General features: G+C 38.2%; 1 protein-coding gene across 1 annotated transcript in view; it reads right to left on the bottom strand.

The window, feature by feature from the left end:
- LOC145497952 (phosphoglycerate kinase 2-like) overlaps positions 1–22,481 on the bottom strand; it is an 89,413-nt gene that overhangs the window by 32,171 nt on the left and 34,761 nt on the right. Inside the window, exons 4-9 of the mRNA XM_081477830.1 lie at positions 22,244–22,311; positions 19,669–19,745; positions 19,472–19,575; positions 18,676–18,795; positions 9,758–9,872; positions 9,190–9,324 (exon numbers count right to left, since the gene is read on the bottom strand). Coding sequence (XP_081333956.1) covers positions 9,190–9,324; positions 9,758–9,872; positions 18,676–18,795; positions 19,472–19,575; positions 19,669–19,745; positions 22,244–22,311 — 619 coding nt within the window. The remainder of the gene's footprint in view (positions 1–9,189; positions 9,325–9,757; positions 9,873–18,675; positions 18,796–19,471; positions 19,576–19,668; positions 19,746–22,243; positions 22,312–22,481) is intronic.

Here is a 22,481-nt window from a genome sequence, read left to right as displayed (position 1 = left end):
ACATTGCAATTATGCAGAAAGTATGTCACACAGTTTTGACATTCATAATTTTAAGACAATCATCTTGAGAATGCCAAGAATATTTTGCACAATTTTACTTTAGTGGAACAAGGATATTGCCAAACTCTTGTTTATTTCATGCCATGGCAAATGTAAACAATTTGATTTTAGCTAGCTGGTAAATGGGAACAAAGAGGAACATATTTCTTGAAATATTGTAAGAATCATTTCAGACAGTTGTCAGTGACCCTCACAGAAAGGGCTACTTCAAAACGTTTGGCTGAAAATTATTCTCTGCCATAATAAACCCCTGCTACATCTTGTACCAAAAAAGTTTAATTTTGTTTCGATCTTGAACCCAAAGTGATGGAGATTTTTTTTTACAATATAAGTTTTCTCCATATAACTATGCCCAAGTGAGGAGGAGAGTGAAGGGACCTAACAAAGTGTTATACAAGGAGGCTCTGCCCCAAGGTCCAAATCCTTTCCCTTTTGTGTAGCTTTCATATACATATAATATAGCTTTCAGCTTGAAACCCCTTTCACATACCTACAGTTGACCCATTACGTCTCTTTTCATGGATAAATTAGCAATTAATGTTTGAAATCCCTGCCTTTTTATCATACCTCCCACCTGATAAAAAGTGCACCTTTAGTCAACTCTATGGAGTCCCCCCCCCCCCCCCCCGCTTGATGCAATACAAAAGTTAAAAAGTATTGCAGATTGTTACGATTAGACAATAAAATAACAATAAATTTCTTTCTTGGAAATGGAAATCACAGTATTTTATCCCTATTTTGGCAATTATTTGTGTTAATTTCACCAGCAATGCAGAAATATTCAAAAGGATTGTTGACAGGTAAAATTTACTTTTATTTCAAGTATTGATTGCAATTGTTTACATATCTCATTTCTAGAACCAAATAAAACTCTACATACATCACCATTGCCCTAATCCCTGTGCAGGTTTGTTATTATAGCTACCATAGCAATGCTTTGGGTATCATAGAACAGACAACAGGTTTTGTGTTCATTCGCCTTCAAGCACTTGAATAGCCTGTGAATTAGAGATCATGCCAAAAGTATCAGATTATACAAGATCTCGAATCAAGGTCCTTGACAAACAAGGTCTCACGCCAGTTGCAATATTAAGGTCCTTGAAGAATGAAGGTTTGAGTGCTAGTCTCGCTAGCGTTACCCGAATCGTTGAGAAGCTACGAATTACAGGCTCCGTGGCAAATTTACTGCGTTCTGGAAGACCTAAAAAGCTGTCTGAGGAAGTAAGAGCTTTCCCTGATCAGCAAATGCAAAAAAATGATGAGATGACAAGCAGCCAGATCCAGAAGCTGGAGAAATACAGAATTTCCGTATGTTCAGCCACCGTGTGAAGAACGAGAAAGAAGCTTGGTTGGAGACTGCGTATCGTCAGCTCATCTGAGCCCCAAACAATATGAAACGACTGGAGTACGCACAGCGTGTGTTGGAAAGTGGAGACACTTTTGACAATGTGATCTTCTCCGACGAATGCTCCATTTCCCTTCGGCAGTACCGCCGTACCTGCTACAGGAAGATCGATGAGCCGATGAAGCGCAAGCCAAAACCAAAGCATCCAGTTAAAGTTCACGTTTGGGGTGGGATCAGTAGACATGGTGCCACGAAGATTTGCATCTTTGATGGTATCATGGATGCTGTTCTCTTCTGCAACATCCTTGAAACCACTCTGGTCCCGTTTGTCAGAGAGAAGCTGCCCGATCATTGTCTTATGCAAGATAATGACCCAAAGCATACCTTTAAGTGAGCAAAGGCCTTCTTTGAGGAGAACGGCATCAACTTGTGGAAAACGGCCGCCGAAAGTCCTGACCTCAATGCGATCGAGAACTTGTGGCACAAACTCAAGTTCTTTTTGGAGACCACAGTGAAACCATGCAACAAACAAGAGTTGGTGGACGGCATCGAGAAATTCTAGTCGAAGAAAGTCATGCCATAGAAATGTGCAAAATATATTGATCATGTTTTGTACAAGGGCATCCCAGCTGTGGTGGAGGTTCAAGGCGCTGCCACCAAGTTTTAAAGACGGCCCTTTTCGGAGCCACCGCGCCCTACTTCATATAATGTGGATTAGACATTGCACTGTAGGTTGCTAAAAACGGCTCTTTTAGGAGCCACCACATCTGATAAAAGTCAATGACCAACAGTAGATCTTTGCGTTTCATACAATACAGAATTTAATGAATTACAGTAGCAAGCCATCCCTTCATTTAAAACATACATACTAAACTTGCACACCATAATTTCCTTCCAATACTTTATGCGAAGTATAAATAAGCCAACAAATATGCGATATTTGTTCTCGTAAACTGCCACATTCCTTGGATGCCCACTTTTAGTGTGTCTAGTTAAAGACACACAAATACACAAATGTTGTTAAGAGGAAAAATAATACAATCAGCAATAACCAAAGCTTCTTTAAACAATTCTGACAGTCACCTTTCACAAGGATCTTTTCTCCGGACTTCATGCCCCCAGCAGAGAGGGATTTTAAAATCTGTTTACAAATGCTGCCAGACAATTTTTGTGACCCTTTCCTAGTCTCTTTCGCGGGATCTATGTCACCGTGGCGTGATGTATGCTTAACACTTTCCCTGACCAAAAAATGAACCACAGCTTTTAACACATAATTAAAACAAGCTGCCATTAACACTTCCCTGATCTTGTGGGGGAAGAAGATTGAATGATGAGCCCAACAAGCATCTGTGTAGGAGGCTACGCAAGTGTCACAGTGTATCGTACCAGCTTGAATTTTTAGTGTGGAGAAAACTCTAATGCTTGGATTGGATTTCGGTTTGTGAAGTTCTTCCCATGCAATTTACATTTCTTCATTGTTGCTTGTGTAGCACAAGGAGTTTTTCCTCAAGATCAGGATGTCCAGGATTTTCTCACGGTGAATTCAGTGTGCGGATTCCATGCTGGTTGAAGCTTATAACCTAGCATTATCACGAGCTTTAGAGGCTTGCAAGACCGTGGTGTTCTATGCTACGCTACGCTTCGCTTCGCTTCATCACGCCATGCCACGCCACTCTACTCTACTCTATGCTAGTCTACTCTACCTTACTCTACACTATTCCACTCCACTCCACTCCACCCCACTCCACCCCACCCCACCCAACTCCAGTACAAGGTTTTTTTTCCTAAACTGGACATCAGATAGAGGTACTGCGTGCAATAGAGGCATTGAAAACACTACTAAGAATTTTCAGCTTTTCTGGGTTGTCAACACTCTCTCCTGATCAATGCCATCAAATTTCGCTGGAGTTCCTCAAGATTTCGACCTCAGTTTAGCTTGGAGTTTTTTGATCCTAAGGTCAGCCCGAAGCAAGAAACCAATGCCCAAGAAAGCTTCTTAGGATAAGAACATCTCTGTATCAGCAATTCCCATTGTTCAACGTCAAATAACTTTACAGATGACAAGTATCATCCCTAGCACTAAAAATAAAAATAGATCACAAATGCGCTGCCACTAATTACTGTGATAACACACCAGTAAAGCTGGATTGTGCATAGTATACTTTATATGACCGTGTATAGTATACTTTATATGTAGCAACGCTTATACAGTACCGTTCAAAAGTAAGTTACCACCTCTCGTCTCGTTTCTCTTGAGAGGTTTCTCGTTTCTCGCCAGCTGCGTCTCGTTTCTCTCGAGAATCACTGAAGCGTTTAGTATGGCGTATATTATGTATAAGAAACCGGTTACAGGTAACGATTGCCGCTCTGCAGTTCGTTGTCAAATTGACGGGACCGTCCAACATAAAATATGCATCGATCATTTGCTCGATTCATATTGAATAAAGGTAATATCGAACATCGAACGTAACTACAAGTAGAGTTACATGCGTTTCAATTTGTGCGATCACGGGGGCAAAGAGTTGATTTTGTGAATCTTGCTCACTCTGAATGATTCAGTTACCTACATTTGCTTGCTCTGCAACAACTGCTAACTCAAATAAACATTTAATTTTGTGTACAGTAGGAGAAAAACGTTCCGGCTTTCGGCATGCACCAGCCAGTCAATTGTGAATGGGAGTCATGAAAGCGTCACGGAAATTGTTGAAAAAATGATATCTCCGGTTCTATTTGGCATAAATCGTTCATTCAAACGCTGAAATACGATATCTTTGAAGACAGGAGTTTTTATCAAGGTTTCTGAGATGCGCCATTTACATTACATGTAGTTTTAAATTTTTCTGCCAGCGCGAGTTTTGTCTAGTGGCACACGTCGACAAGTCAACAAAATAATGAACTTTTATTGTTCTCCGAAACGTCAAGGCAAACACTAAAAGTATATTTCCAGTTCTATTTGGCATAAATCATTTATTCAAACATCTTTGAAGACAGGAGTTTCTAATAATGTGTATGTGATGCGACGTTTACAGTAACTCAATGTTTTTGCAAGGGAAAGTTCTGTCTAGCGGCAGTTGATTTAATACGCAAATGAAGTTTGTTTTGCAAAGCGTCGCGGCAAAAACATCGCCGGTTCTATTTGATATAAAACGTTTTTTTCCAATGGCACAATACACTCTCTTTAACAGATAGAATTTTTGTCGCTCGACAATGAAGATCTCGAGCGGTATGTGAATAAACATTTTATATATCGGTCGATACAGCGGTCTAGGCCTGCCATAAGATACATGATCCGACTTCTAAACACTGAAACGCACTTTTATTACCACATTTGCACATAACTATTATTAACATTGGCCAGCTAGTCTAAGAGTCGTGATCTTTTCTAAATTACGTTCATGACAACGGAAACTTTTCTCTTCGAACGGCAATACTGTACTTGAGCACGCTCAAATCCACGAAACTATGTTGTTATCTCTCAATCTTTCTTATATGAACTTGAACACATGAGAATCTCCGATTTTAAGACTGATGAATTCATTTTTTTACAAACTGGACTGTTTCGCACAAACTGGCCGTTAGGGTTCAATCTAAGAAAGCGGATTTTAGCGCACTCAAACATATGAATTAATTAAGAGCCCAAGCATGGTTTAGCATCTTTACGAGTATGAATAAAAAGTTAGTCGAGGTTTCATGATCAAAATGTGGTTTAGCATTTTTAAGAGTATGAACAAAAAGTTAGTCAAGGTTTCATGATCAAAGCGTGGTTTAGCATGTTCACGAGTATGAATAAAAAGGCAATCGAGGTTTCATGTTCAAAGCGTGGTTTAGCATGTTCACAAGTTTGAATAAAATGGTAAGCGAGGTTTCATGATCAAAGCGTGGTGTCGCATGTTCACAAGTTTGAATAAAATGTTAGTTGAAGTTTCATGATCAAAGTGTGGTGTCGCATGTGTTCACAAGTTTGAATAAAATGTTAGAGGTTTGATGTGGCAAAAAGCGTGTGAACACAAATATGGATGAAAAGTTGCTCGAGGCTCAGTGATTAAAGTGTGTGTTCAAAAGGTAGTCGAGATTCCTTATGTTTACAAAGCGTGTGTTCTCAAGCGTACACAAGTATGAATAAAAAGTTAGTCAAGTCAGATTTCATGTGCAAAGTGAGCGTTCACAAGTTTGAATAAATTAGTTATTCGAATGTAAAGTGAAGTGAAGTATGATCAAAGCGTGGCATGCTCGCAACTTTTGAATAAAAAGTTCGAGGCTTATGTGCAAAGCGTGTGTTCGCAAGTTTGAATATTAAATTATTCGACGGAACACTTAGCGTCGTTTCGTATGTTCGCAATCTTTGGATAAAAAGTTTGTCGAGTTTCCCGACAAATCAGTTGGGAGCGATAGTTGGCAAAACATAGGCGGCGCTGCTGTGTTGACTTAGTGATCGCGATCGCTGCTGTAACTTCCAACACGTAGATCGGGTGACAAAACTCCACATGTTGTTTCATGAACACTACATTTTGATTATCAACTGTATGAATCACGTTTAGGGTTGCGAACAAACTTTTTTTTAATATCTACACAAACAAGAGAATTAATGCAACTGTAAAACATATCTGTAAACACGAGTGACTAACTTGCTGACGATTCACATACCTTCAACTTTTATTGTGCATGTATTTACAAAAACTAAATGTTAAGCAAGTCTGGCTGGAATAAAAAAAGGTTTGGCTGATGTATATGAAACAATACTGGACACTTGAGAATTTATAATAAACACATGGTACACACGCATTGCTGATGAGAATGAAAATCGTGTCTACCGCGCTAATTGATACGATACGATACAGACGTCTTATTAACAAAACAGGTTTCGAATACCGACGAATGCGTAGCATTGGTACTTCCAGTGCACTTGCGAGAAACGAGACTCGTCTCGTTTCTGTCAAGACGAGTCTCGCGAGAATTGAGACGCGTCTCGCGAGACGGTGGTAACTTACTTTTGAGCGGTACTGTATATGGATTTAACCAAGCCTAAAAGCAGAGCTCCTGGACCGGGTTGTTCAAAGTTTGATTGAGTCTGAACAATCTCAAACTACACAAAACAAGAGCAGTGAAAAACATTTGTATACAGGAAAAATTTAAACCTAAGTTGACTTTTAATCCTGGGTTAGCTTTAACCAGCTTCCAAACAACTATTTACAACAAGTTTTTAGTCTTTAGTAAATTACTCTACTGTTCCATAGTGTGGTCAAACACCTCGAACAAAAATATCTGTAGACTACAGTCCGTGCAGAACTTTGCCGTGCATATTATTACAGGAACCAGGAAGTTTGATCATATATAACCGCCGCATTAAGAGATCTACGTTGGCTTCCAATTAAACAAAATCTGTTCTCCATGACACTGTCACGGCATTTAAATGTACAATCTATGTATGGTCAAGCGCCCCGTTACCTCAATGATCAATTCACAACAAGAATTGCAGTCACCAGGTGTATGACCCAAAGTTGTCAATTATTAAACATCCCTTTGTATATAAGTGGAGTGCTAGACAGGGAAAATTTTACTACTGTGCACATCTGGAACAATCTACACAATACTCTTAAAGCTGCAAAATCGACTTCTACTTTTAAATTTTACCTGAAAAACTGATAACTTACTTTTTAAATAGCACATCATGATGGTATGTCAGCACATTTTAGTATTTGTTGTATAATGAATTGTACATGTATGTTGTACATGTATGATTATCGTTTAATGTTTATTGCATTCTTTCCTTTTCCTTTTAAATGAATTGTGAAACACTTCTTTTAACTTAATTAGTTTAGTTCTCTTGTATTGTCACTGAAAAGCATCATCAGGGGAGTGTCAATAAACTATTGATTTGATTTGATTTAAGTTAACCTGACATGAGCCTGCGATCCAACCGAAAACTAGCACTTGGTCAGTGGTCAACTTAAAAAAAAAACATTTGCCCTCAAAGAGTTCTAAACTTTAGTCCGTGATATGGTCACATGATACTGGTCAGTGGATACCTTGTTTTGACAGGTGTCAATTGACCATAACATGGATGTCCAATATCAAAGAAGTACGCTATAAACCAAGGCTGCATGTTGCTGTCAACCTATTAGCTGTAGTACGGCTGTCATCTTGCATGACTCCACCATCGTCGTTGTGCGTACACGCCCACGAGCAATATCACTAGCCATGATAACCATGAGAAAATAAATTCATGGGTTCCTTTTTCTTTCCTATATGTGTATGGTGCTCTGCTTGGCGGCCCTTTGGGCTGCTGGAGCTCCACTATGAATTTGAGTATAAAACTAGTGAGAGAATCTCAGATAGTGCAGAGTGCAATTTACGGCTCCGATACAGTAGTCACATAGGTCCTCACCCACGCGATTCTCTCCCTTGCTAGTCAACTAGGCCTTTTCCCCTTGCAGAATGTGAGCGGACAAAAACTTGATAAGATGTAATCTCAGCATTGTGTAAGTTTCAAGTTTGTATTTTCTTTCAAGGCCCAAAAATAACTAACAATTACCATTTGTCAAGACGGCTTTGAATTTTATTGTGGTGTTTTACGCTGAGTTTCACTCATTTTAAATTCAATAAGACACAAAAGTACACAATCATAGTTTTTAGTTTTACGCCAACGTATGTAACTTGATACTTTTGTTTTCCTTGGCAAGGTATGTAACATAAAACCCTTCTTTCCTCAAAAATATAAGAAAGATGTGTATTTGTTACTTACTGCTGGAGATAAGTGGAATAAAGCTACATATCTGAGGAAAAATCGAAGAGGACTGATTTTGTTTTATTCCAAATGCAAATTTTCATTTCACAGCTAAACAAGAACTAATCTAATTATCAAATAGTCACGTCCAGTCACGGAATAGTGCACTCTTGTTCACGGCAAACTAATATACAATGCTATTGATTAATACAACTGAGGAGCGTTTCAATGGAAGTATTGAACGTAGAGATCGTTACTTGTTCAAAATTATATCCTACATCCTCGTTGAGAAGGTCACCTCAAAGACTGATAAAATTGATTGGCAGTTTCATTAAGTGCCACGGAGTCTGCGGCAATAATGGCGAGTTTCTTGTGTCACAAATTTACTAGTTTTACATGTAACTAACGTGGGAAAGTTTCGGCTGATTATATGAAGTTTTTGCTCGCTTCATAGAAGAGGAAATAAACAAGCCGCTAAGGAGAAGCATTCTTTATTTGAACCTTAGCAAACACACAATAGTACAGCAGACGAAATTTCTTGAATCGAGCTAGGGGTGATTCCAGAAGATATGCTGTCACAGTAGCATTATTTGCAATAAAAACAGGAGAACTGACATTACCTGAAATACAGCTGCTATCCCCGGTCAAGATAGTCCAGTTCTGGCCCTATCTCTGTCAAGCAACGTTATGGTAGCGTTGCGAAAATGAAGGCTAACTTATCTGCGTGTGCGTTTCGAGCAAATTGCTTTTGTTCTTAAGAAAATAGCACCACAAGGATAGCAAGAGATTTGCGAAAACACACATATAGCTTTGTCATGTTTTCATGAAATTAGCGTAAGTATGACAGGTTTTGCGTAGTGCACTCTGGTACCTGCCCCACCTAGCCCCCCTTCCCGCAAGGCTAATCGATTAATTGAAATTAATTAATTAATTAAACAAACATTAAAGTTTACACCTTATGGCATTATTACTTCAGTGCCTTAATGAACAGCAGCCCCCTAAACCATCCCAATAGTGCACTCTGCACTAAAAAGTTTATGTATGCATGCATGTAACTTGCCTCTGCATCATCAGCAAATTTACTTGCAGTGATGAAATCAACAGGTATATGAAGGGCTACTCCCTTTGCTTTGGCCTTTGCACAGAGCCCCTGAACTATTTCAGATCCTTCTTCATCAAAGAGTGATTTCCCAATCTGAAACAGAGAAACAGGAGCATTTAATAAGCCTTATAGAGTCTCAGGGAACCAACACTAAACCGAGTATGACTAAATGGAACCCAGAATAAACTCTAGTGAGAACAGGATATATTCTTTGCATGCTAGTTAATGTTAAGCCCATTGATGTTAAGTCAACAATGGTCCATTTTCTGATGTGAAAATCAGTGTGCTTACTTCACCAAACCAACCCATATGAAGTGAGGCCCAGGTTATATTAGGCTCTAGATGAGTAGACCTTGTAAAATGAGGTATAATTATTATTTTCCATTCCTTCCATTTGTACCTTCTCAAACACAGAAAGGAATAACAGAATAAACAAATGGCAGTCGCCTCCCAATATGGTAAATTTTAACATCAGCAACTGCTGGAATATGTTAAAATTATGTTTGTGACAAATTATGCAGTTTACCTCCATATTACTAAGTACTTTAGTAAACGTGTATGCCATTCCACCTCCAATGATCATCTCATTTACTTTGTCCAGTAAATTTTCAATGAGCTGAATCTTGTCAGCAACCTTGGCCCTGAAGTAGACCATAAGACACCGAATGTTACTTATTTACTAGTAGTAATCAAAGATTATGAGTGCGTTCGTTTTCTACGCCTGTAATTAACTTAAATAGCTGTCTGTTGCTGAAATCATTATCTTTGTGAACAGCTGAAGTTTTACAGACAAATGTAACATAATGACAAAGTCCGCTATTTTTCTATAGATTACAGTCAAACCTCTAAAAAGTAGCCACTCTGGGGGACAAGACAACTGGCTGCTTCTTAGAAGTATAAAACAAAACAAAACAAAATCACCCTTGGGATGGCAAGAAGCTGACCGCAGCTGCTTCATAGAGGTGGCCTTTGAAAAAGATGTTTTTATTACAGTGTATAGCTGACAATTTTTTCCCGGATTTTGGCCGCTGGCAGCCAAATAAAAGTTGGCTACTCAATAGAGGTCCGTCTGTATTTTGATTTCCTTGCTTTAATGTTGACACATTGCGTGACGGCTCCAGTTTTGTTAAGTCACAAGTTTAATAGGACATTTTTGCCTTAAAAATTCATGCTAAAATCTCATTTTTACTTTTACTGGCAATTTTTGAGCATAAAGGCTAATTTTTAAAAGTACACTTGTGTTACATCTAGTATTCTAAGCTGGAAGCACAAATATCAGCTAGCATTTGCACTCACATGGTGGTTTATCTGTGGTTTATCGTAAACTAACTCTGTGCAACTGGCAACTGATTCGAATATTTCCGCTGATGAACAGAGATAGTCAGCATTTACATTGCTGCTCCTTAGTTCTGGCTTACTCTTATAGATCTTGGCTTTAGAGTACTCTTCCATCAATTCAATTTTGAGCTTTGTTGAATACTGAACTATTTTTGGCCACTGAAACTACGTAATTTAAGTCGACAAAATTTGTTTAATGTACTCAAAATATAGCCAATGAAATATAGCTGTTCCCATGGTTAACATCCCAAAGCCAAGCGATTCAAAGTCGTGGTCGTGAACAGAATAAATAATTCTTATCTCAGTTATGTAACGAAAGCACGTCATGTCCCATCCTGACAAAAGAGGCCACTCACAGTCCAGAATCAAAACAACAAACAAGCGATCGCGAACGATCTAAAAAGCAAATCATCTTGTTTAAATGTGCTTTGCAATGATGTAATTTGTTTTCCCCTGGCCAAAAAGATCACTCCAGTCTGTATTGGGACTGCATTCCCTTTTTTGTTGAATGAAATCAGAGTGAAAAACCAGTTCAAAGACGTAGGGATAAACAAAAGAAGCGAAATACGACTCCGCAGATGAGATCAGTTGCCGCAAAAATTGTTGACTTGTTGTTAAATTTTTTTTTTTTGGAGAATTCAGATAAAGTAAAAGTCTTGAATTTGGTGTAAAAAAAATAATTTTGGAAGAGATAGGCCCTTGAAGATCTACAGTAACTTCAATTTACAGATACATGGAATACTTAAAGAGTACTATAACCTTCTAAGGAACAGATTTACTTGTTTCAAAAGTTGATAATGGCTGTCCATATTTGTGACTGGATCACTGGAGTGACTTTTTTGAGGGAAAGTGAACCAAGTGACATAAGAGGCCTGGTGATAAGTTGAGTATAAGCTCTTTATGTGCTGGAGGTTGCAATTGTGGCATTCCTGAAGATGTATTATGACAGCACTATTTTTGACAAGACCAGAATGTTCAGCATTTTCAAACAAGGTGCATTCTGTTTTCCTGAGGTAAAAGGGGTTGCATGAAGGGAAAGTGACTAATAAACCACACTAGACTTGCTGAGACGGTTTGGTACTTAAGGACGGTGCCTACTCTTGTTAGTGCGCATACTTTCTGCATATCACGCAAGGCATGGTTTAAGCGCCACGCGTGCGCTGGGGTTGACATTGACGCAATCAATTATGCTACCAAATACACGACTACAAGAAAGCTAAATTTTCCTACTGTAACCAAATCAAGTTTAATGAACCCGTACTTAAACCACAAACACCAAAATAGCAGCATATCGCTAACAACTAACTGTTAACATATTGCAGCTGAAAAACTAGCTGCTATCTGGCGAAAATTATACTGAACTCCAACTGTAAACAAGTACCTGCAGATGGCGTAGTGCGTGTGCAAAACAAGTGCGAAATACGCGAATGTTTTACTTACTGGGGAGGAGACAGGAAAAAATGTAACGGGCACCGTAACAGTTTTCAAAAAGGATCAATAACTTTAAAAAAATGTGTGGTTACCCCTAAATTTTATGTTATGAAATGGAAGTGGTAACCCTATTCAACACGAGATTAGTTTCTGGTTGTGAGCAATAGGTATTTAGACTGTACTGCAGTTTTAAGATCTTTATAAATGTGTTTGCTTTTCTGTACGTAAAGGGGAATTCGAAGGAAATCTGTGCCGGAAATATCCTTTCCTTCTTTTTTCAGAAAATGCTGATGTCAGCATTTTTGTTGAGATTCAAGGCTAATTATCTTGAAAAAATGCGCGGCTACCCCAATTTTTCTTTGTGGATTCCAATGGCCCTTGCAAAGATCTACTTTTTCTGTGTGGTCCTAACCTGGTGCAAAAACCTTCGTATTTAGTAGGCACCGTCCTTAAAGGGCCACCTTCAACCGGTATGCTTTGCCCGGGGGGGGGGGGGGTGGGTACTTTGGGAATTTCTGGGTGGGGATGTGCCGCTGGGACCCTAGAACCCTTAGCCTACACCAGAGCTAGTTCAGCTGAATTTTGCTAACCTATACTAGAGTAAACTCCCCAAATCCCCCCATCTGTCAACACTGTTGAGGCTGATTTGCGCAAATTTAAACTTGCCAGTTTGATTTTTTTATATTTTTGAGTGGCAATTCCTGGTTTCCTTAGTCTAGATAAAATCTTCAACCAACCAGTCAGTTTTGTGAAAAATGATTTATATACCCTATCCTAGAGTAAACTGCTTGAAAACCATACCCTTCACAGCGGGACATACCTATATTGCCCATATATGGCAGTGCCCCCCCAGGATGCTTTGTGACTGTTTGTTTTTCTTTTGAAAAACTCTCATTGTTCAATGTTGAAATCTGATCTTGGCTAATTCTCCATGTGAATTTCCTCTGCATTCCGCATGGTGAGCTTTGATGCACTAGAATTTGCATCCAAACAGCAGTTAAAACATTACAAAGCTCCCACATTCTTTTGGTTTTAGAAGGTTTATTAACATGGAGAATTCAGAATACGAGTTTCCTGAGGACAGTGTAAATTGTTTTGGGTTCTGCGATTGACGACGATTCGAATGATGAACAGGACATGACAGATCGATACACACAAGGTGAACTTTTCAGTGACTGTAGCGAAGTGTTTCGATATCGATTCTATACATCTCTGGGTGATTTTATTTTAAAAAAAAAATGAGACAAAAATGAACATATTCCCTTTGCATTCTAGGCCGAAAGTTAAGTCACATGTTGTTGTGGTGGTCAGTGTGCCTGTAAAAAAGAACGAGAAGCGTGCCCATACAAAGCAGCGAACTTAATGTGCCTTCCTTCATGCAAACGTGACAAGTCTGAATGTAAAATAAGGTGAGTCCACTTTTTTGCTTTTACAGTTGCCAATGGTCATTTGCTTCATGCATAGTTAAGATCTCTTATTCATTCTATCATTATCAGGATTCCACACCTATCACTTAGAGAGGAGACCACAAAACAGTTGTTGCTAATGGTGCCACATGTTTTGAGGGAAACCTCGAACAATCTTGGAAAGACATCCTGGAATGTGCGGTAAATTTCGTTTTTTATATTTTCCAAGTTGTAGTGGTGAAGCGATTTCACTCCATCACTCCTTCACTCAGTCACTTCCTGTTAGACATTTGAAATCCCGTGGGGAAACTCCCATATGAAAAAGTCAGGGATGCATGTCAGAAAATTTGAATTTAACTCCTAAAGGAGACTAATATGGGAGTTGTTCGAGCTTCGTTAGACCCCTAAAAGATACCACTTAAAATGGAATAGGTTTGATTACTAGCCACTGTTCAAAAAAGGATCCTGCGTGCACTTGTAAACCTGACAGAGATCAGCGGAAATCAAGCCCAAGCTTTTGTATATCTCCAGCATAAAACTAATATTTTACCATAATATTTCATTTGTGTTTGTGTAACAGATTGGTGTCAATCTTTCCCAAGATTTTGTCAAAGAATTGGACCAGGAAATCAAAGATGACTTGCTAGTTAAGTTACTTAGCATGGGAAGGGGATCCCTTGACTTTGCAAAGCAGTTGGTTGCAGAAGAGGCTCTTGGCCAACCATCATCGCCTAGGGATATACCTTGGTGGCAGAGTCGTACATGCAGAGCAATGGAAACCAGTGATTTGTTTCACTCCAGTGACAAAGAATCAATCATAGCATGACAATTTTGCGATTAATATTTTATTGTAGTCTTCACAAATAATGTAATGTTCATCAGAATTTTCCTCCAATCAGTTGCTGTTGGTTCTTCAGTTTTGGAAAGCATGTATACACCACAAAGAGTAACAAATTTGTTGACAGTGGTATTGAAAATAAGTTGTTATTGAAAGATGTCATGGAAGTAAAAAAATTTATTTCGTATATGGAAGTAATAATTGCTCACTCTTCTTTTGGGGGAGGTTTCTTTACAAATCGTGAAGGGCCTTTAATGAGTTCTTCAGTGGGGGTGGCTCTTTCATTCCTTGTGTGGGAGCAATTTGTTTTGGGTCAAATTCATTTCTATCAGATGGAAGGCTGAAACTGCCTTGCATTTCAGAATGCCTCTGAAGCATCTTGGATATCAGATACAGTGTACCCATTGAACCAGCTGTAGCTCTTATCCTCTTTTACAACCTCTGCATGGAATTTCTGTGACCGCTTTGAGTATTATTTTACAATGGCCACGTTGAGTTCCCTCTTTCCTTGGCTTTGGTTGGCAGGAAAGATGCATGTTATGATCTACTGCAACAAGCATGACCCTCATGATAAAGTATGGATACCTGTGAAATACTGGCGTTACAAGAAGCTATATTTGCTATGCAGATCACATCTGATCTGTTGTCGCACGTTCGATAACCAAGGGAAAAGAACGTTAGCCGAAATAAAATCTGATGATCTCTGTGAGCGATTGAAGCAGAATTGAAATAAAATCACGACATGGTTTATTTTTGGTGTGTCATGTACTTCATTAATATGAAAATTGAATATGCATAAGTGCGTGCTGAAGCGTTGGCCAAAAGCAAAGTTATTTCTTTAGCCAAGCTGAATATATTTTTATTGTTGGTACTGCGCGCGTGGGAAATAATGCACATCTCTGATTAAGCTCGCTTTCTTAGTTTTTCAGAATTTAATTTTGAATTGCGGTCCTTTTAAAAGTACCTTATCGATACCTTTACAAGTTGATTTTTTTTGCACCTCTGACGTGGTGGCAATATGTGGATGGCAATGGTGCACGTGGAGGGAGGGTTCATTGATGTGAGGGACACAGAGTGAACTGATAGCAGTGCATTGGCACTGTTTGCCAGCAGATTTTATGACAAAAAAGAAAGTAGATTTCAACTTACCCGCAGAAAGAAAACAAAAAAGAAAGAAAGAAAGAAAGAAAAACAGCAGATGAGGAGAACGGTCTCGAACCCGGGAGAGTTCTCACACTCCACCTTGACCCGCGATTTACGCGCTACTCCAGTGCGCCACTTAAGCCCTCATGCTTTCGATCCATTATTTTTAAAGTCTTAACTTTTCAGGCAGTTATTGGATATTTTTCTATCGAAGTATTTTCTTTCTGTAGAATAGTTTTCTTTATAAAAAAGAGTCTTGCACGATTTTTATCTACGTTGAAATCAAATTCAACGATTTACAAGTTTTTATTGACGATTTTTTACGGTTTAGCATGGTTTTGTAGCAGGGCAGTAAAATAATATTCTTAGCTTAGTTTTTATTTTATTGATCGCTTAAATCGTCAAAAACCATTTTAAACCATCCAAAAACCAACCTAAATCGTAGGAAATATGTCGTAAACCGTCACTTAAACGTGTAAGCATCGTTTTAACATAGTGCAAGTGCCTATAGAGAATGGTAGCCGTTTTATTGACTTCAGTCTTTCGTCATTACTTGATATTATGGCAGTGATACGACTATTCACAGACTCGATAGTTTTATTGATCAACTCCTGTGAAATAGGATAGATTGTTCTGTATTAAACATCTCGCTTAATGTGAAATTAGAAGTTGTCTTCAGGAATTTGTACTGAAACTCAGTGTTTCGTTTGGTATTCTTTTTTTTCAATGGCATGTTTGTAGTGAGCTTTTCGAGCACTAATATGATTCGTTATTAATCGCAGTACTACTCTGGAAAGTTATTTCATTGTTATCAAAATACACTCTACTTGTAGTACCTAAACTTAGGCTATCAGCATTACCATTGAGCTATGACGCGCGTGACTGCAACAGACACCACTTCCTTGTACTGCCGATAAATGTGTTGACATATTAGTTCCTAATTACTGGCTCCCTTTGTCTTGTCACGTTGAAACCTTAAATACAATCTTGGACAAAATAAGTGGAACATCTGTACCACCCCTCCCCCCATTTCAATGATGCCAAAATGGCGCGCTTTTGCTCCTTCGCGCCTTCATCATTGCTTTGGGGGGGATGGGGGATAATTGTTCCATTTTATTCAGTCCAAGATTGTAGGTCTTTTCGCACTATGCAATTATTTTTGGTTTACATGTAATACAGTGGGCTACCCTCAGGGAAATGGGTGGTGACCGCTTAATGGGGCTAGCCGCTTAAATAGAGGTTGGTGTACCTTGAATGTTTAATTTTTCACTGTCGGGCTATAAATTTCTTGGTGAACATGGAGTCAATTCAAGACAATCATGATAGACGTGTGTTTGAATTATCACTCGTCATGAACCTTCAATTTCAGACTCTTATCTGCCATCGCCCTTTCCAAAACAAAGTTCTTAAATTTTGGGTGGCCGCTTAATAGGGGTAGAGACAATAATGAAACCCTTATCGGAATGACCAAATGGTGGCCGCGGAGGTAACCGGTCAATAGGTGTTTTATTTACAATATTTTGCTGACGATAATTTTGGACTGTATTGACAACAGTCCACTATTTTCTGTTACATACCAATGCCTCGCCACTAAGCAAACAAAATACGCCAAATAAAATGGCATGGCCAGGGCTATTTACTCACGTAATTACTAATTTAATTTAGTCTGTTTTTCTCACGAATTAGACACGTTGTGATTTCCTATTTTTATTTCAGCTAGTTCTTGCTTCATTGATCTATAATTTGTTTATGGCGATTTTCTTAAAATTCTAGTGAGTACAGGCACTAGCTTTATCAGCTGTTGTCTGACAGCACTGCGTGACGAACAAATAATGGCTGTAAGATTGTGCTGCGCTGACATGCTTATCAGCAATGGTCAGCAATCGATCAAATGCAATATTTTGGCGAAGCGTAAAGCAAATGACTCAGCTGTTTTAGACATAGATGCAGTAATGTTCATAAACGCAGAAAGATAGTCACAGATTCATAGTATTCGACCAATAATAGGTTGTTATTCCCTTATTTGTATAGTCTACCTGTAGCCAACTAGTGAGACAATGTCAGATAGTGCAGAGTACAATTGATAGCTCTGGCACAGTAATCACACAGGTACTCATCCCTGCTCCGTTCACTTGCAGTTTGTATTTAACCTTGGTAGTCTGCAAGGGCTTTTCCCCTTGGCAGTGTGTATGCTTCATGGTTGTAATTTCATCCAAGGTCCAAAAACTACAGTACTTACAATTACTGTTTGTGACCACAGCTTTTACATTTTACTCTGGTGTTTTACGTTGATTATAATTCGTGTTAAATTTAATATTACGTAGTAGTAGCAAACAGTCATAACAATTTCACTTTTCATGCCAATGTTTGTAACTTGATACTTTTGTTTTCCTCGCAAAGGTATGTCAAATGAAGCTCTTGTTTTCTCGAAAACACAAGGAAGATGCATGTGCTTGTTTTTTTCACTACTGGAAATAAAGCTAAGAAAGTTAAATATCTGATGAACAAATGGAAAAGGAATGATTTTGTTTTACTCAAAAAGTACATTTTCTTTTCACTGATAAACAAGAACTAATTTAATTAGTCTTGGAATATATACCACCTTCTGTTGCCATCTTTGTTATTAACAATTTAATACACAATGATATCGACTGATACAGCTGAGAAGCATTTCAGCGAGAAATATTGAAGGTAGACAGCCCTACTTGGCCGAGATTATATCCTACATTGGTGAACGAGTCACCTCAGAGTCTGATTCAATTAATTTGCACTTTCATTTGGTGCCACAGAGTCTACAGCAATATTTGAGCACTTTCTTGGTTTCGCAATTAAGGGAAGAAATAAACAAGCCACTAAGGAGAAGCTAACTAATGTTAACACAATGCTAACTAATTTGCGTGTTTATTTAGAGCAAATTGGTTTCGTTCCAAAGAGAATAGTACCACAAGGAGAGCAAGGGGTTACCTGAAACAAATATATCGCTTTGTGATGTTGACACACAACTAGCGTAGGTGGAATGTATTTTATGTAGAGTACACATGTACCTGTCCCAACCCACCCCACCACTTCCTTGCCTCTTGACAAATTAATTAATTGAAATTAATTAATTAAACAAACATTAAAGTGTACACCTTAGTGCCTCAGTGAATTAGTTCCTTACTTCCATAACGCCTTAGCCAATGGCAGCATCCAAAATCATCCCAATAGTGCACTCTGCACCAAAAAGGTAAGTTTGATGGATCCCAATCAACTCCAACCAAACAGTCATAAGATATCAGTAATACATACCCTCCTAATATAGCCAGGTATGGTCTTTCAGGGTTTCCCAAAGCTTTGGCAAAGTACACTAACTCTTTTTCCATCAGAAATCCTGCAGCCCTCTGGGGCAAGTCAACACCTACCATTGAGCTTCAAAAAATGAAGTAAAATAGTGAGGAACGACTATTCACAGCACAATCTGACACTTGTGTTGCGACTGCTGATTCAATTCAAATGCAGATGTCAACGATTATATCACCACAGTGTGGTGTACTGATTGCTTTGTAGGAAGAATGAATCCTTGAATCAGTCCATTTGTGAACTGTAATCGCTAAGAGAGTAACTTCTAGGTCTTCTCATGTACCCAGCCAATTCAAGATCATTCAGAATAGATAGTTCAGGTGGCTGACAACACTTTCCAGCACTTTCTGGCAGTTCTGTTTTGATGGATCAGTACTACCACACTTAATATTTATTAAGTGATAATGAAATATTGGTATCAGACAAATGCCCATGCCAATCATTAAGTTTTGCTCATCTTCATGGCAGAATAGATTACCAATAGTAACTATACAACCTGTTTAAAACACTCCTTATTTAGCTTTAAGTACTTATGATTCAAAAATGGCTTGGTGACACCCATTTTAATTATAAAATAATTTTGATAAGCATGAAAAGATACAACATTTTGCAAAGTTTTAAAAAAAAAATCCGGAAGGTGGGTTCAGAGCCAGCTTACCTTTGTATGTATGTATTCCTCTAGCTTCCACTTCAAACATTCATCGTACATTCAAAAGTACATATTTTACACATTATAATTTTGTACCTGTGAGCTCGATGAGCTGTGCCAAAAGCATCATTGATATAAACATCTCCAAGCTTTGCTAAGGAATCGCGGAATGCTTTAACTGACTCTGGACTTGCTTTAATCTGACACATTCACATGAAACCACATATCAAGAAAGGGATGTTATGCAGAGAATATTAAAAAGAACACAATGAAGAAATTTCTATGTTCATTACCTTTTTCCCTTCATTATCAAGACCTTTGCCCTCTTCCTCAACATGAAAACGCAGGTTTTCCAGCAAAATCACTGAACCTTAACAGTTACAATAATTGGATGTAAAAATGAAAAGATGCATGTTAAGAAATATAAAAAAAATTGTACTTAATGAAATGTATATTGAATGCCTGGAGTACATGCAAAATCAGCGAACCTTAATAGTTAGCACTAATTGGATGTAAAAATGAAAAGACACATATTAAGAAATTTCAACAAAATTCTGCTTAATCAAATGTATAGTGAATGCCTGGAGTGCATACAAAATCAGCGAACCTTAATAGTTGGCAATAATTGGATATAAAAATAGGTCTGCAGTGCATACTTGTGGTCTTATGCTTAGTTTTATTTCATTCAGTTGGAGTACAGTGTTGTTTATAAATGCCAGTATCTGGGACCCCCCTCCCCTCTGGATTTTCCAAAATCAGCTCACAAAATGGACCCCCTTTCCCCTCTGGAAATTCCATTTTTGTCACATACCCCCCATGAAATATTATCATTCCTTGTGGAAATCAAAAATAAGCTATTTTTTTTAGTGCAAGATACCAAATTTTGATCCTTACCTTTTTTCCAAAAAATTTGGTGGATACTGTGACCAACACATCACCAGAACGTATGTCAACTACCTCAAGGATGAACATCGCAGAATTTGGCATATGAAAATTATAGATTTAATACCATCAATTCCACTTCATAATTTTGATAAAAGAGCATTTACTAAAAAAGTTCATTTCCAAGACCATTGAGAGAGAAATGCTGAAAAAGAAAAGGCTTTACATCGCACCAGTTTAAAGCACAACAATAAAATCAAAATAACATGATTTTCAGTGCATGTTTTGAATCAAATTTTGGTGGATCAAATCGTTGTAAGTATATATCTGAAAGATTCAATTTTATTTGGAAGCTGGAAAATCAGAACTTTCCTGGCGTTTAACAAAGATCTTACTGTTTTTAAAATTTCCAATGAGTTAAGTTTTCTTAGCCATTCTTTTGTAGTGTCCCTCGCAGCTGTGCTGTTATTTGGGTTGTCACATTGCAGTGCCAAATATTTTTCTTACACAACCCTTTGCTCTTGATCTTGCTCTACGAGTTGCGTGAGCGACAAGAATAATAATTCTTCAATTTGCCGAGGAAGTACACCACAGTATTGTGACAGTGAATATTCATAACTCTGGCAGCGAATTCCAGCAAATGTTTGCCACAGGTTTTTATCGTATGAGTACTGAAAAACACACTTTGTTTGGTGTAAACACAATTTTATTTATTAGCGACGGCTAATTGAGACTACGAGATAAACACTGCTTTGGTCTGCTTTATATTTTCAACTATCAGTCCAGCAGTGGGATTAAAAGAATTCAGATCATATTAGTGATATATTTTTGCTTTGTTAATAAATAGTACATGACATTCAGAGGAGAGCAACTGCGTTTGCTACACATCTGAGGTGCCATGCATGAGTGATATTACAACAACAGACTGCATCAAAAATATCTTCCAATTTTAATTGATGCGGTTCATTCAGCCCATGAGGGAGGAGCAGCTTTTGGGCATAATTCACGAGCCTTTTTTCCGTTTTTATCTGGTAAACAATTTCAATTCACAAGCAAACAACTTAAAACGGGAGTCAAACGAATTTTTTTTCCTTTGTCTTTGGTTTTTATGTGGAAATATTGAAGCAGCAAGTTGTTTATTTATCTAATTTCTGCTGATTTATATCGCACACAGCTCGCTTAAAAATATATTTGCCTCCTGAACTATAATTGTTACTGTACTGTTTTCCTCGTTCAAGAATCATTGTTAACAAGATAAGAGGTCTCAGAGGTCTGTTATATACCGATTCCGAATTTCTGCAAATTCAACGTTGATGCACTCTTTCAGTTCAAACGTTATTTTTCATGCTTGCGACGACAGCTTAAAAATGCGACGAAATCTTCCAACTGAAATGATACAGATAGTAGTGCAGAAGTACCTGGTCAAGTGCAACAGACATATTTTCAATCAGTCATGATTAACTCATCTACTTTTCACAACATGCGCTTCGATCACCAGCTGCTACTCGGGAAAATGATGGGACTCTAGCAGTGACAGAATATCGAGCCTAACCAGCACAAAATTTTCATTTTGCACTTTAAATTAGCAAGATTTATTTTTTGCGTTCACGACTCGAAAAGCAAAATGCAAGCAACGAAACTTTACATACAACTGTAGGAAAATTGAAGCTGATCTGGAAAAAAAAATTCATTGACACAACCCCCTCCCCCCCTCTGGAAATGCCTGGGCCTTTGAGCTCCCCCACCTCCCGGAATTTCCAATCCCTTCCGTGGGGGGGGGGGGGGGGATGGATATTTTCTGGAACTACACATTAGTCAAAACAAAGTTCAATATTGACATGTAACTTATGACTATTATTAAACTGAAATCCATATAATACACACAGTAAGGCAAAAAGTATAATAATATTATTATTATTGTCCCTTAACAAAACAATAAATAAATGCACCTTACCCCGGTGATTGCCTGGGCAGGGGTTTTCATACCTGGACTGGGGTTTTCGCATGCTTTTTCTACTGAAGCACCTACACAGTCTGGTAGAAACATCACTTTCCTACAAACAAAATGAACACATTTCTGGTGAGCAGAGTACAGCTTTTGTTGTAAGCAAACTAACAATAACTATATTGCATTAGTATCACCCAACTAGTGGACTAATGCAAATCCTGCATTTTGATTGGCTACTCTATTAGACCCTTCGCCCTCAAGGGCCACGGGTTAATA

This window comes from Orbicella franksi, chromosome 9 (genome assembly GCF_964199315.1).
Source record: "Orbicella franksi chromosome 9, jaOrbFran1.1, whole genome shotgun sequence".
Taxonomy (NCBI): Eukaryota; Metazoa; Cnidaria; class Anthozoa; order Scleractinia; family Merulinidae; genus Orbicella; species Orbicella franksi.
The sequence above is the reverse complement of the archived record's forward strand: the minus strand, read 5'-3'. Positions and strand labels throughout refer to the sequence as shown.